The following is a 16,611-nucleotide window of genomic DNA, read 5'->3' as shown; positions in this document are numbered from 1 at the left end:
GCATGTCAAAATAGGCAAACCATATAGTAACAACAGCTGGGCCTTCGTTGTTTGCAATCGCGCACCACGCTTTTAGAACATAAAAATACTGTTTCTGACTTTAATAGGACCAAAAAACTCTCCAGTGTAAGTCCACTGCACCGGGCCAACGAAGAGCCCTCGCACGATTGTGCGTCACGCACACACAATCCTTTACTGTCGAGATTGATGTAACGGCTCTAATTAGCCGTGTGATTCAATGACATTGGGCCACAGTGCGCAGATAAAGTTGTAAGAACAGGTAACACCCCGATCTAGCTTAGGGATGATTTCCCGACCTTTGACCCGAGGAAAATTCTACCTATGTTTTATTACCAGCTACTAGTCTGAGCAGCTACTAAACTTCTTATTGTTACGTCATATTTTGTATCTCGCTAATTATCATGTGTTACAGAAGTAAAAAAACGAAGTCGATGCTCGTGAAAACATTCCTTGATTTAGGTTAAACTATTTAACGATTTAGTTTAAAGAAACTGCCTCACGCGGTGATGATGTGACAATATTTTTCTACGTAGGTTTATTTAATCATGGATGACGACTCCGAAAGTTTGCTGCCCTTTGGCGGTATATTTCATTGTTATATATTCCGTGTGCAGGATAGGATATATAGGATTCACATTATTATCCCGGCGTACTACCTTACACGCTTACTTTCTAACTTCATGTCCAGTCTCACGTTGACCAAAATTTACTTCATCACGATAATACGAATTCTAGTGTTCCGTGACGGAAGCCTTGATAAAATCTTGCGCCGAAAAATTAATTCAATTTTGTGCTATATTATACTGCCCATTATTACTGGTGGCGAGGTCAATCATGTAGCTAAACCCACCTCCTTAAACTTTCTGCATTGTAAACTAGTTGAAGCTAATTTACTTGCTAAGACTGAGTAACTCAAACTTTCCATCATTAATATGCCAATCTACTCCAAACGACGTGATAGCATGATGCGTGTAGGCCACAGCACATACTTGTTGTCGCGTAAGAATGGGCATATTATCACATCTTGCCTGGAACGCTTCAGTCCACAAATTCGATTAACTAGCCTAGTGTAAAGGAAACGCGTAGCCAAATGCATCCGTTGCATTCCGCATCTCTGTGTTGCAGAATGCGTATGCTAGTTTGGAGGCCTGGCTTAACTGAGGCCTTAATGATAGACCGACTTCCTCTCTACGCCCGACTTGTCATAGTTGTATCAGAAGTCATCGATACGCTCTGCTTGTGATAGATGAAGAGCGTATAGCTTATCAATACAATACCGCTAAAATCATAATTATATTTAACCGCTGGGTGATAGTTCATAACCGATAAGTTTTGAGAGGGAAAGTGAATTTTATTATTCAATCCTCAATATTTACAATTTATAAGACTACGTAGAAGACGATTGGGATCATATATCTATGTCTATTTCACTCCGCGTATAATTTTATTTTTTCATTTTTTGTAGATTAGCAAGGGACATTACTGATCCAGAGTTTGGTAGATGCTATGAGTACTTATTTAACTCATATGTTAATTTCGATACTTAGAATGAAGCTGAAAACAAAATAAAGTTGAGTGCATTTCAAAATATCATCTAGAATATTGTAGATACATATAAAACCTTTGTTTGATACTCAAAGACCTAAAATGCAATTAAATTAGTAACAATAGTATAAATTCGGCTATCAAAAATCGTGCCATGAAAGGAAAGAAAATTCTCTAATAGGGACACTGAACCTAATTGGAAACCACACTCCCTTTTGCGGTCTTGTCATTTGACTGAAGACAATGACCTTGTGTTTGGATGCACATTATTTCGACTGGGATAACAGGTGTTTAATTTGATGAATTTTAATTGATTATAATTTGATTTGGATGGAATGTTCTTTTTTGGATGTTGTCTTCCACAAAACCATTTTGCCTTTTCTACAATAGGGGCAATACCTGGCATCATTTTCATAACAGTTGAACAATAATCTGACACAAAATTTTTACTTTTGATAAGTATAATATTATTTCATTCCAAAATTATCAACAATGTACTACATACATTTCTAACAGATATATCAAGACTGTTAAAATTGGTAGTATACCTTTATGTTACTTCAATTGGTGTTTTTTAAATAACTTGAAAAATATGAAACCTTAATCAATTGCACCAAATTTGGCCACTTTATATTTGTATTATAATTTTTGTTTAAAACTAAGTCACAATAATTTAAAATATTAAAAACTGTAGTATACTCAATCAGAAATTCAACTTTGCAGAGCAAGAGTCAGCGATGGGTCACACCCATAGATGATCGTCATCTCAGGCTCGTACTCGGCCGCATATAAATTAATATTTTTCAATTTGGTCCAAAGCTTTCAATAACAAAAAGATATGAAGTTCAAAATTATTCTCGAGCCATCGATAGCCCTGCTCCATCGGTGATAGCACACACTTCTTGTGCGTCCTGAATCAGGGCACAGAGAGGACAAAACATATGTGCAAGAAAGTCGGTCAATAGCATGCCTTCAATTCCTTTCTGCTCACGAATCTTGCTTCGAACTATTCCTGCAGGAATACAGCAGCAACACAAGTAGGACATTCCACACCAGCAACAGTTGTCTCCGACCTTCTCTGCCGTTTTTCCGAGAGTGTAGCAAGGGGCAAGAAACGTAATCACACACAATGACATGTTTGCAAAACAATCACAAAATCCGTAGGTCCACGTGGCGGCCATATCGACGTTTTGAGTATATTGCTGCTGAGATTTATAAGACATAAGCAGAATTGCGCTGGAATAAGAAAAAAAATGGTAAATAATCTAATTATTTGGCCCACCACTGTAGAAACGCCTGGATGAATTCATTATTCTTAGTTGAATCATTAAACTCGAAATTCCACGACTAAATCAATGTCATCTTTCAATTTTTGTTCTTCGTTTTACCCCCGGCACTGCATTTAAGATGCTAATATATAATTTGTGGCTACGGATTTGCCAATTAAATGCGCAATTTTCGCATGCTGGAACTAAACTTGCCTCCCGACTATCCTTACCGACGAACTGCTAGAGTTTGTGGAGCCCATTCAAAGTAACATATTGGATATAAAAACATCTGCTACAAATTAAATTAAAACAATATCAAAATTCGAACAATGTGTTCATTGTCTCAAAATTGAGATATGCGTAGGAATACTGCAACATGAATATCCTGTTTCGCAGAATCGTATAAATTTATTTATAATTCATTATCATTATAAAATCACCCTAGTTGGGATGAAGTATGATAATAATATGTATCCACGATAGTATGAGACAGTAAGGTGTCCATTTCACACATCAACGGGTTACATTTTAACATATTATACTACTCACGTTAAGTTAAAATGCTAATCGAAAGCATTATTAGATGTGTATAGTTTTCCCCAAAAAATAATTGATTCATATAAAATGAACTATTAATGTTATAGATTTTTTTGTAATTTAACGGTAATAATGTACTTACTGATTCCACAGATAGAAAGAAATCCAATGAACAATGACAACAGAATCTCATTGGATTTGTTTAAATACGAAATGAAATAGAATTTCCTTTGCGTACGAAGTACCTTTGCAATTCCGTATCCTATCGACGCATGTCCTTATGCTCTTGTGAATCATGTGTGGAAACGATCGAATAAGTCCACGAAAAGACATGATTTCGTTTTTTGAGCCAAATGTTAACAAAATCAAAAAAAATATATTTTTCAGATGGCAATAATTATATATTAGGAACAAATTTAGACGTTATATACAAGTTAAAGCCAATTGAGCCAAAAAGCCATATTATTGGTAGCTTATGCTGGTGGTGTATCAGCAAACATTATAGCTAACTTCTATTGTTTAACTGGTACATATGCCGACTAGTATTTATTCTTGCGATACACGGAATTGATACGAAATCTTACAGCCCAGTTTTGTAATGCATAACTTTCATGCCACGGTTTTGTAAAATTTAAACACAAATAAGATTCGACGATGACGTTCTTAAATCTTGGTGTTCATAGCAATCCACATGGGCAATCACATCAATTGAGAATCTGACTTGGGAAATAATACTAAATATGGACGGATACACAAAAGACTATTAATTGGACATTGATGACAGGCAACAACAAACAATTTTGCTGAAATCTCACGAATATGTTTTACCTAATAATCAATTGAATAACGGCAAATTATAGCATTAATTTTATATCACCATAACAGTATATTCAAAACTGTCAAATTTAACAAAATTGTATATTAGCTCTGAAATTATCAACAGGATTTTTTTTTGTTAAAACAGCTCTTGTAAGGTTGGATATAGCACTGCATATAAATTTTATTCACGATCCTGCGTTTAAGTCTCTCTTCAATTTATTACGATTTTTCCAGACGTTAATGGCTTTTCTCAATTCAGTATTTTTTACGCAATAAAAGAAGAAAATAAGAGGACCTTGCGTAATCAACAAAATCGCTCGAGCCATTATGCCAACAGGTTCAAATTCACTGTGCTTTGCCAGTAATAAAGTTACGAGATATGGCGCCCCAAGCGACCATGTAACCAAAACGACAGCTTTCGCCGATAGTGTTGCCGAGCTTCTGCGACTTCCATCGCCTTTCGTTGGCTGTGATTTGGCATCAGTTACTGCAACTCTCCACATTATCCAAATTATATATCCTCCAATAATAAGGTTTGCAACTACAGTAATAATCAATGGCACAGAAGTTATCAGATACGTTTCACTATGCTGAGATGGCCAACAATTACGATACTTTCGATGATTATGCAATGAGTGAAACTCGGTACTGTTCATTTTTGATAAATGTGTGTTTTTGTTTTTGAGATCTTCATATAAAATGTCAATGCCCATAAACGTTCCAGATAATATTTCAGACGAAGACCATATGCCAACCAAAAGTGCTGGCGCCATCCAAGTAAAGATGGCTAGCCCAATCATTCGCTTTGTTGACACTACAACATTGTAATCCACGAATCCGGCAAGACCAACTTTGATGAATAAAATTACTCCTTCGTTTAGTGTCCAGCATGCAGCAGTTAAATCAAAATATATTCTCAAAACTGCCACTACCTCACACAGCTCTGGTATGAATGGATTTGTATTTTTTGAAATTTCCTCTAGTAAAGGTAGCATCCCTCTTCCGAGTAACGATCCGGCAATTCCAAGCTGAATTATTACACGATGTGTTTTCAGTTGATTCCGAAAGAAAAATAGTAGTATTATAGCAGTGAATAGCAAACAGCCGCTCACAGTCACCATAGTTAAACCAATAATCAAGACAACATGAATGGTCAGAGTGTCATTCATTATTTCTACTGTTTGCACAATACCGAAAACAGATGCATCCTCTGCAGCACATGAACATTTAACCGTTTGGTTTATACTTGAAGCTTCAGTGATGCAAGTTTGCGAGTTCCATTTTCCATTTTTATCAAATATCACACAATTTTGTGTAATATTGTTTGTTATCCAATTCTTGTACCGTAATACAGTATTGTCAGTAGATATATCATATTTGAATGTTGCATCAAATTTGTTAGAGCTTCTATTATTATGATGAACATATACAAAAATACTGTCCAAATTAGTTAGTGGGTAACTTTCTCTTGTGTTGAAATTGTCAGTTACTACTTCAGAGGAAATATAATTATACGAGGACGAAATTAGTCCAACTTCAGCGATCGGATTGGTCCCAGAACTTTCAAGATCTTTTGCATCCATGATAACATTGACACCAGAAATGGTTCTAGACGACGTACTAACGTTCAGTTTCACCACACAAGCTGCAGGATATTGCACTGTGTGCTTTTTTGTCATCAAAGTACAATTTCCAAGCAGTTTCACAAATTTCAGTTTCGATTCAATTTCTTGACAACCGGACATTTTGCTGTGACCTGCAAATATAGAACAGCATCTCGTAGATTACAGTAAGCCAGAAAGTAATTTATAGTCTCTAACGTGGATCTGGACGAATTCAAAATTCATTGTACCCTTTTTGTCCCCCGATATTTACGGTTGGCTTCAACAAGATCCGTAGAGAACAGAAGTCTTCATAAACCAATAAATTTCTACACTATTGGCCCACTCATCCAGGTTGTGAATTTGAAATGAAAATACACATATATAATTAGGTTTGAATCTCTGATTTCGATCGCCTTACACGAGGACAACAACCAAGGGTATAATTGGCCGCCCAACTCGTTTACTACTATAGTATACTCACCATAACATCCCTCTCCTAGGACACCGATGAACACGAAATAAACACCAACAACTTTCATAAAATCGGATATCATCTCAACGGACAACCTACACATTGACGTTTTACCCACATAAATGTATTTTTATGAATCGTTTCCACTCGTCTAAAAAGAATAAGTTCCCCCAAGTGAATGAAATGAGTATTGTAAAACTAATAACACGTTCACCATTTTCACAGTACAGATTTTTACAAACAGTCTCCTATACTTTTTAGAAGGTTAACTCCTTCTGGTACTAGACAACGCAAAGGTAGTAACAATAGAATAACTTCTGTTTATAACAATTATATTTGCTTTGATTGGACATAGAAGAAATTTAAGATTTCAAACTCCAGCTGGATGGTGGACTAACAGTAGGTCTAAACTTGATGATACATATTCTTCGACGCCAGCGTATTCAGGCAAACGCATTCACCACTTGCTGACAGTCAACTAAAAACTGTTGCCAATGTGTCATTTGAAACAACATTAAAGGTACCGTCGTTTCATAGACACTAATCTTGACCAGATGTTTAATAACATATAATCAGGTCTTCAAAATCCCCTTTGTACAGAATGCTGGAACTTAATCACTACCACATGCGAAAACGATCTTCAAACTGTTCCTATCACTTCCTGTGTCATCATCCTAATGTCTATTTATAGTATATTAAAATACAAGTTATAAAATGTTGAAGAATCTCACGATTTGAACCGCATGTTGGTATATGACATAAATCATTGATATCAATAGAACATGAGTCTTCGTTAGCAAAAACACAAAAAAAGTTATACAATAAACCTTGTATCTTCGACGTTAGTTTTAAAAATATTGAAAACATTATATCAACATTAAATTAGAATTGGAAGTTGCTCATGTCTTGAATTATTTCAATTCAAATAATAAACAAATTTGAGAATGAATAGGAAGCCAATTAATCTCGTTCGATGAAACATTTATGAGCATATATAACGAATTATGTATATATATATATGAAAATAAAGCGACAGAAGTTCCATTATGACTGCGTAACTATCAATATTCTATTAGATCAAAGAAAAGCCATTTTTAGTGCCATATAGAAGAGGTATAAGTTAAAAATTCAAACCAAAACGAAAATCAAAAACAAGTTTTGTAAATCAGGCCTGGCATTACAATAACGCTAACGAGAGTTATTGTTCCCACTATTTCATAATTTGCGTGTTTATACAAAATTAATGTTACTAAGTTTGGTATTCCCAATGTCCATATAACATTATGTCTTTTAAATAAATGACTGTACTACGTTTGTGATTGTCTCCATTATTTTAGGAATGCGCCGCGTCACGCTCGCGGGCGTGTGCCACGTCACCCGCAGAATATTCGCTGTGATAGACCTTAGTCATTCGAAACCCATCCTACGCGCAAAAATAAAAGTGGCATAAACAAAACCATTTTAACATTAGTCCTTATGGGGAATGTGATCACCAGAGCAGAAATTTGCCTTTTTTGTGATTTTCTAGTTATCCTTCGTTGTAAACGTGGGCAGTTTTGAATATAGGGTAATTTTTAGACGTTTTTCGATATTTTTATGACAATAAACATGGTCAAGAATTTTTTATAATCGTACATTAAAATTTTAATGGGCGTGGTGTTTCCGCTGACGTCTCTCATCCTAGTCCAGTGGTCGGCAACCACCGGGCCGCGGTCCATCACCGGTCCGCGGAAAGTTTACTGCCGGTCCGCAGAGAGGTGACACAAAAACGGACAAGGCCGTAATAAACCCTTCTAAAACAATCTAACCACAAACCGTACCACTAAAAACAGCACCTAACAGCAAACCAGACAAACACAAAGCATTTGAGCAGCATGTCTGACTTCACAAGCAATTGCCATGTTAGTATGTCGCAATAATGCTGAGTCAATTGTTTCAACTACGCCCGTATAAGAGTGTCTCTCATCAGTCCGTACAAGATATCTCCAACAAAATAAATCTCGCTAAGAACGTGACTACCTCACTACTGGTTCGTAGCTAACCGGTCATGCCTAAAAAGTAGTTTTGACAAAACAAACATCAATCAATACTCAGACCAGAGTCAGAGGGTTTACAGGCATTGTTACCTATCCCAACATCTTATTAATGTGAGGCCTGGTTTTCAATATTCATAACTACAAAACGAAATAGCGAAGTAGTCGAAATGTAAGAAACGCGTTACGTGTGTAAATCTCCAATATGGGAACAGTTAATGGCCAGCAAACAAATCCAGATATCGCACTAAATAGCATCACTTTCGTTTTTTAGTATATTGTCAACATAAATTTCCTAATGCGTATAATTCATTGCATAGGCTTAGTCCGTTTATGTACAGGTGGTCCACCAAAATTTTGGCGGCTCTAATGTAGCCTTGGGTAATGGGTACTGGGCGCGTTTAACATTGACAGTCTATAATCTATACCAGGGTGGTCCAATATGCGCCCCGCGCGACGCATGCGGCCCCCGGACACGTTCCGTGCGGCCCACGGAGGATTTTCAGCGTACACTAAATAAACCATTGGCAGATATTTGTATTTATTGGCAGAAAATATTTGAGTTATTTTTGAACTATTTCAACTGGGAATAGTCCTTTTCTTAATCCCTATGTCGTGATTAATGTTTGATAAAATCATGGAATTTCAATGTTGTATTGTATCTATAAACGTCGAGGCGGTGCCTATATGAGAATAATGTATTGTGATCGGTACTGGGAAAATGAATTGTCTTGTGCAGCTAGGACCAAGCCTTTGAGATGAGTCGCGCTTTTTATCTAAACTTCAAATCTTAAGCTCGCGGCAATTAACTCCTCATTTAAAGAGACGTTATGTGCCTTTATTTTAGTATAAACACTTCTCTATTTTCAATAGTTGGCTATTTTGACAGCAGTGACGAACCGTGGAGCTTACTTAGCATCGCGCGATCTAGTTTTTTTGATCTGGGTACGGAGTCCCAACTTAGACGGACTTGGTTTTTCATCTGCTCACGCTACAAGTGATAACATTAGCCAAATATAACAATTCATCATACAAGGGGTGTAATAAATGAGGTGACCGAGGTAAACTGGGATTTCCTTACCAACAACAATGTTAAACCATAATAGTGCCTGGTGTGTTTTCAAGTAATATCTGTCACGAAAGAATATAATTTTAAGACATTACAAAACCAAACACGAGCAAAGATACCGAACATACCACAGTATTTCTCGGTAAGCAATTTACTAACTAAAGGCTTTAAATATCCTCCTCAAAAAAACTGATTAGAGCGGTAAAATCTCATTCTTAAATATATTTAAAGTGAGTAAATTCGCAATGTTTAGATTATTTTTGGGTTTGTCTCCGACTGCGCACGCGAGACATTTTCAAAAGTGTTTACGGCCCACCAACCTCGCAACCTTGGACAACCCTGATCTATATCATTTCATTCGCGTTTGTTTACTGGTTTTATGCATTAATACCTGTACAGTTAGCAACCATTTACTGAGTGCATACTACCGGTACCGTACAATACCAAGGGAGTGAAAACTAAATCCTAACAGAATGTTAGCCAATAGGTAATATAAATTGTATACAAACAAAGATAAATACCTCCAATCTATTACATTAATTCAATAACGGTACAGTACCGGTATCATAACTAGGTTATAAAACATGCCAGCATGTCTTTTGAGAAAGGTCGCTCGCTGTACCGGTAGGATATGCGGAAAGCCAGTAAAGCAGGCCTGCACAACTCAAATTACCACGTGGGCCTCAAGCATAAATCTGAAGGCCCGGCGGGCCGCAAACTTTGCCACAAACCTATTTCACAAGATGAACTACAAATCAGAATAATATTGTGAAACAGTTAAATTTGATGAAACACTTTCATTACTGGGGAGCTTAAAAATATGAAGATCTTCTGAAGTGTGCGAACCAAGATGTCGAATAACCTGAACCCTAACCTGGTACACAACATGAATTCAGGTTGTGAGCCATCTTGATGCGCATACTTAATGAGGTCCCTTATTTTATTGAGTAAAAACAAGAGTACGGCATTTTTGCATATGAGATGGCAAATATGTATTTAGTGGTTTATCTACCTTGAAAACCCACCCTTCATTTTCAATATTTTTTTTTATTAGAATTATGTATTGCCTGTTGCAGTATAAACAGACTGCAGGGAAATATTTTACCCAGGTTCAGTTTTGTAAAATCGTCCCAAATATATGTATGACAATTTATTTAGTCATATCTACCATTATTGGATATTTTCATTGTAGGCTAGACAAACAATTTGTTTAGTAGCAATAGATCTTTCTCTGTTGTACTTTTTTGACTTTTAAATTACATTTTTCTACAAAATCTGCTCCAATTTATTTGAAATTTTACAGTAAATAGCAAAATCTTTTGTGCGAGAAATTTCTGCATCATTCATAAATGAAAGAATTGTTTTTTAAGTTCTAAATTTGAATCAAAAAATAAACTTCAGTTTCATAAACTGCTAGTAAAAAATAATGGGGTTATTAATAGGTTGCTAATATGCACTAATGGGTGTGAGATTGTATACCGATATGGTTTGAAGCGGAATTCAGTCTGAATACTGAAATATCTAAATCAGGGTTTCTCAAACTGGGGGGCGAGCGACACATTTTAGGGGTCGCGAAGGGCACACCAATTTCACACAAAGTTCGATATTTATTGAAACTAGTGCAAAACATAAATCTCACGATTTCGAATATGATCAGAGTAGCGGCACACATAACAATGCCGGCTTTGATTGTTATACCCGAGAAGTGGCGTGTTTCCAAATCACCCGTGGGCCGCACAGAAGTATCTAGCGGGCCACATGCGGCCCGTCTGTTGTGCAGGCCTGCAGTAAAGTAAAGTGAATCTGACTGAATACGTGAATGTGAATAAACTACCTAAACTTAACGCCAAACCTGGTATGTTGTGGTCCCGGTATTCTGTTATTATAGAATAAGAAGCACGCGCAGTTGGAGCGCATATTTCACAGACAACAACGCGTTGGCCGAATGTCATGGTATAGTGAGGAAGGCGCCAGCGGAATCACTTCGCCCATTAAAATTTCAATGAAGGATTATCAAAAATCTTGACCACGTTTATCATTGTAAAAATATCAAAAAAGTTATAACAAATATTTTATTCTTAAAACTGCACAAGTCCACAATTTAAGATAACTGAAAATTACAAAAAAGGGAAATTTCTGCTCTGGTGATCACATTCCCCATAAGAGCTAATGTTAAAATCGGTTTGCTTATGCCACTTTCATTTTTCGCGCGTGGGATGGGTTTTGAATGACTAAGGTCTATTCAGCGTTGATATCTATAGTCGAAGCAGCTGTAATTAACGTAAGGTAGTTTATACTGCTTTCATATCAAACCCCGCGAGTTTTATATTTCCGGTGGGTATGGATAAGGTGCTATTATTAATTTGTTCCAATCTATAGTTTTTGTTTTCAATGTTTTGATAGAAATTGCTTCAATGCATATATCTACCAGACTTTATCTCAACCGTTACCGAGCATCCAACCAATAAAGCAAGGAATAGCCAAGTGAAGATTGAAAGAACAACCATCCGTCATTTTGAAATTGCGTTTTGGTTAACATATGCACCCATGACAACATTGATAAACAAAATTATGCCTTCGTTCAAAACTCAGACAATTTCCACCAGGTCGAAATACAAATTAGGAATAGCTACTGCTATACACATAAATCAGTGACATCAACCACAACATCTTCGTCTGCCTTACCCAACAGTGGTGTAAACGCTTCCTCGAGAAACGAGGACGTCAATCCTAGTTGAACAAGAACGTCTTGAGGTTTTAATTGATTTCCAAATTGGCACAATGGTGGCCAATATCAAAACATTGCGGTACCACATGTCTTCATCTTTGCGAATCTTAGGTATTACAGGATGCAGCACAGCGTGTATCTCGATCTACTTTCATTAATTACCGCAAGCTAGAGTCTATTACAATTAGGCCTTTTTAGTTATACATGCATTGATGTTTTAATCATTACCGTACGATCTGACAGAGCTGACAAGAACCGACAAACGGGTCCAATTACCTTGGGCGCACAGTCCTTTTCTACTGAATTCAAGTCTGTGCTATGTGAATTATTCACATTTTAGTTTTGCAGTCATTACGATTACCATACTTAATTTGCATGTAGTTAGTATAATGGCTGAAAAGGGACATTGGGGCAACTTCGTAAAAGCAATGAAGAATAAGAACTTGAAAAAGACAAGGAAAAGACCAAGTACCAGAGAAACTAACTGTGCAGAGGTTGTCTGAGTCGGTCACCGGAAGGCCGAAAGAAGTATATAAGAATAGGGGCAAGAGAGTTCGTTCATTTCACGGGTGACGTTTCTGATATTTCGACAATAAAAAAACTCTAGAGCAACATTTTTCACTCCCACAGGGCAGCTGTGATGTTTTGGTTCGCGAACAGGGTCCATCATGCTCCTCCCCAACTCAGCTCAATTAAAAAAAAGTAATCAATATTCGGTTTATATCTTCAATTAACAAAGTTAGTGATTCTAATGTAGATGAAAACTCCAGTATATCTTAACTTAAAGTTTAGTAAAAGTAGTTAGCAGTGAGATCAAGTCACCAAAAAGATTGAATGTTGCTCAAACCTGGGACAGTAGGTAAAAAAAGCTCACACATGAGGAAATTCATGCTTTCGATTTAGATCAAATGTCATGGGAACAGCCAAAATAAATAAATTTAAGCAAGGTAACTATTGTGTTTGGCGAAGATGGTTTTCGACAAGCATATAAAGCACATATGGGCAGTCGAGTTATGGTAGTAAAGAAGTATTTGCCAAATGCCATTCATGATGTAAGCGTCGAATTTAACCAAGACCTTGAGTCTCATACTGGAAAACTTGTCCAAATGCATTCATTGGTTAAGAACATCACAGAAAGGCTATTGAGGAGAACTAATAGATTGTCTGTAGACAGTGATTTTGGTGAGCCTTTGGCTTTCATGCCAGTGCAGATGATAATTTTCAATAAGGACGAGTTCGGGACAATTGAGCCATTTGTACCAGGAAGTTTTGAGAAGTACATTAACAATGACAACTGTTAGTATTAGACCTTCAGGGAAGCGGATGCCATCTTTAATACCGAATTAGCCAACGGAAGTTATCTACTGTGGATAAGAATTTGATAATAAGTTGGATGCATGAAGAGGCCGGCTAGACCTGCTTCACTCACCAAATTGAAGCCAAAACTAGCCAGCCAAATTACGTCCAAATTATTTCAAATACTACTAAGTACTAATCAATAAAAGTGCCGTTAATTATAATTAAAATTAATTAAGGCAGTATGATACCCAGGCAGGAAAATCGCTTACGGGAATATATAGGTTATCAAAGGTTCAAGTAAGGTTTTTCAAAGTCGTGGATTATAGACAAGGAAATGTAATTGAGGTTGTCGATCAATGGGGGTCGGTTCAAATTCATCACGGAGTCTGCAAACTTTGTCCTGAAAAACGAAAAATAAATCTGCGAGTAGAAAATAAATGCGAGGATAAATTAATAACAGTCGCTACTGTCAGACAGTTACTCTTATCCCAGAATTCCCCTACCGGTAAAGAAACACTCTGACATTGCACCGGTGTCGACAGGCAAACCCATTGTTGGCAACTTTTTTTATTTTCATTTTAATCGTTTATTTTAATTTTTTTTCAATTTGCCACGTTAAATTTGCAAATGTTAAATATTATTTGACATCGCAGTCACCGAATATTTATTCATCAAAATACAAAATGGAGATCATTTCAACGCATATCATTTTTCAGTAGCGTTTGTTGTGCGATGAAATTGTTTTATTTTTCGTTTCAAAATAAGTTTTTTGTCAACAGTGTTGAATATCTTTTGGCATTGTTGTCACCAATTTATTCACACTCTTCATAATAGATTTGAAAGAGTCCTACATTTTAAACTTCTGCAAAAAAGTCTGAATTACGTATTTCCATGTTTTCCACGGGTGCTAATGCTAAAAGTTTAAAAAAGATACTACATCACAAAAATTTGTTCTCCGTGTAAAATCGCCATTGCACGGGGCAATTCATTTTAAATTAGGTTTTAATCTTTTTCATTTTATGCTCGTACTTGTTGACCTGCACTGTAAAGTATTCTCTATTCCCACCTAGCGAATGTTAATGATTGCATAACTGTTTTTGTTGCGTTTCATTCACGCAGATATATGGTCAGAGTTGATGCTGGAGTGTCATCATTCCATATTTTCTGCAGTCGAGAGCTGGATTTTTTCCCACCGGAGTAGAATTTTAAAACACAAGGAGCCAAAAGTTAAATGTAAATATCCCCGGTTCCTTCCGGATAGCTCCCCCGCCTATTTATGGATAAGTAGCACAATTACGAATGCCCACCCACTTGAATTTACTATTTTTTCACCTCATAGTTTTACAAGTGTTGAATATTTTGTTAGGATTTCCATTTTTATGAATTTGTTGTATAGGAATTTTGTGTTGTGTAATTATGAACGCAAAATGATCTGAACTGCTGATTACAAACCAGCTCCTTCTTGAAAAAAGATATTAACAATAAGCTTGAACTTTAAGCACATATATCCGAGGTACCCCTATTATGATGAGATTGCGATTGCTTCAAATTCCAACGAAACAAGCTGTATGTGTCCCAATTTTCTCATAGAAATATACTTGATGTTACTATAGCGGTATATGTAATTATATCATACACTCAGCACATATCTTCCCATACTATTTTCCACATATAAATGAACTAAATTAACGTTTTTATATTTTGTGTAATATCCGATAAATGACGTTCAAAGATATATATATATATATATATATATGTGTTACTTTTATAGTGTATCAGAAATAAAATATTATACTCATTACAGTCATGAAGTCTAAGTCTAAGAAGATTATATTTGAAGAATGGCCATACATAGCAGACAATTATTAGGACCATGTTGTTGGTAAACGTCCAAACGAAACAAGAAGAACTGCCAGTTTTCGAATTTATACCTTCGGGCAGATATGACGTAAAAAGATTTTTTGAACATTTCATATAATTTACATATATAATTAGATAATAAGTTTACAAATTAATTATGATTCCAAAGTTAAACATAGTCAAAACTCGAAATATTCATCACACTCGCGCCATAGATGCTCCCATTCCTGCCGTGACCACTTCCTGATTGTCCTGTATAATGGCACATAGCGGACAGAAACAATGTATCAAGAAATCCATGACCGGACTTCCATCAATTCCTTTTTGTTCTCGTACTTTTCCACGAAGCAATCCACCGATAATGCAACCACCAAACATGTATCCCGCTCCGCACAATAAGCAGTCATCACCTACTGCTTCAGCAGTTTTTCCAACAGTGTAGCATGGAGCGATGTAGCTGATTAGACAGAGAGTGATGTTGTCAAAACATCCACATAATCCATGTTGAAATTCACCCATTATTACAAAAACTTTAAGTTGTTAATTGTTTCTGGAATTGAAATTTTTCTGTTGAAAAAAAATATGGAGTGAAAAAAATCTGACGTAGTAAATATATAGTAAAAATTATCAAATATTTGTGGACGTTGGTATTTAGGTAACGTAAGACTTAAAATAGTTTGTACGAATATTACTTCCCGAATGCCATGCAGGAACGTTGTTTTAACCTACAACTGAGTGAAAAAGCTATCTCAAATTAGAAAAATACCTCTTTTATAACACAAAGGAGCGAACTTAATATAATATCAAAACACTAGTCCTTGGACGTTATAACTATATTACAGTGATTTTCGACCTCCTTCAGTGGATATACTTCTTGCCATCAAATAGTAGCCGAATGTTTGCTACTTAGCTTAAATATAATCTTCGATATCATAACCCGCCTCCTTTTCCTGGCCTCCATCATCCGGTTTCGTTGTAATTATCATCAAATTATGACTCATATAAGGATGTTTGAAGCAACGTACCGCCGCTAACGAAGCTTGAATTGAATTAGGCCAACTTGCTATGCGATTGAAAAACAAAGCATAGGATGTTGATGAAACCAACAGTTGAGTTTTAAACCAAAGGTCTCCATAATCACCAGTTTCGAATTGCGCGTATATCCGTGTTGTTTTAAGCAAATGAGCTCGTTGACTAACCTTACAGCAGTGACATATGCCGCGGATCTTCTCTAAATCCCATGTACGAACTTAAATAAACATTAATTTATCTTTTTGGTATGAATGCGTACAATTAAAATATTTAACTTTATATTAACATCAAAATACCATCTATCATTTGTCCCAAAATATTCTG

The 16,611-nt window shown here is 36.1% G+C and overlaps 2 protein-coding genes across 2 annotated transcripts; both read right to left on the bottom strand.

The window, feature by feature from the left end:
* Positions 1 to 3,733: 3,733 nt before the first annotated feature.
* Positions 3,734 to 6,411, bottom strand: LOC120331192 (uncharacterized). The gene is made up of 2 exons (XM_039398259.2): positions 6,276 to 6,411; positions 3,734 to 5,946 (listed from the first exon to the last, which is right to left on the bottom strand). Exons 1-2 carry the CDS (start codon positions 6,367 to 6,369, stop codon positions 4,376 to 4,378), a joined length of 1,665 nt encoding a protein of 554 aa, XP_039254193.2. The 5' UTR covers positions 6,370 to 6,411; the 3' UTR covers positions 3,734 to 4,375.
* Positions 6,412 to 15,453: 9,042 nt separating this feature from the next.
* On the bottom strand, positions 15,454 to 15,774 carry LOC120331267 (uncharacterized). Its single transcript, XM_039398338.1, has one exon. It carries the CDS (start codon positions 15,772 to 15,774, stop codon positions 15,454 to 15,456), a length of 321 nt encoding a protein of 106 aa, XP_039254272.1.
* Between the last annotated feature and the right edge of the window lie 837 nt (positions 15,775 to 16,611).

Source organism: Styela clava, chromosome 6 (assembly GCF_964204865.1).
Source record: "Styela clava chromosome 6, kaStyClav1.hap1.2, whole genome shotgun sequence".
In the NCBI taxonomy this organism is placed as follows: Eukaryota; Metazoa; Chordata; class Ascidiacea; order Stolidobranchia; family Styelidae; genus Styela; species Styela clava.
The sequence above is the reverse complement of the archived record's forward strand: the minus strand, read 5'-3'. Positions and strand labels throughout refer to the sequence as shown.

Bases quoted from the DNA above. Each gene is read 5' to 3' on its own strand.
- LOC120331192 (XM_039398259.2), bottom strand. From the start codon at position 6,369: ATGTGTAGGTTGTCCGTTGAGATGATATCCGATTTTATGAAAGTTGTT. The intron at 5,947-6,275 runs GTGAGTATACTA...CTATATTTGCAG, and splicing joins CCTAGGAGAGGGATGTTATG to GTCACAGCAAAATGTCCGGT.
- LOC120331267 (XM_039398338.1), bottom strand. From the start codon at position 15,774: ATGGGTGAATTTCAACATGGATTATGTGGATGTTTTGACAACATCACT.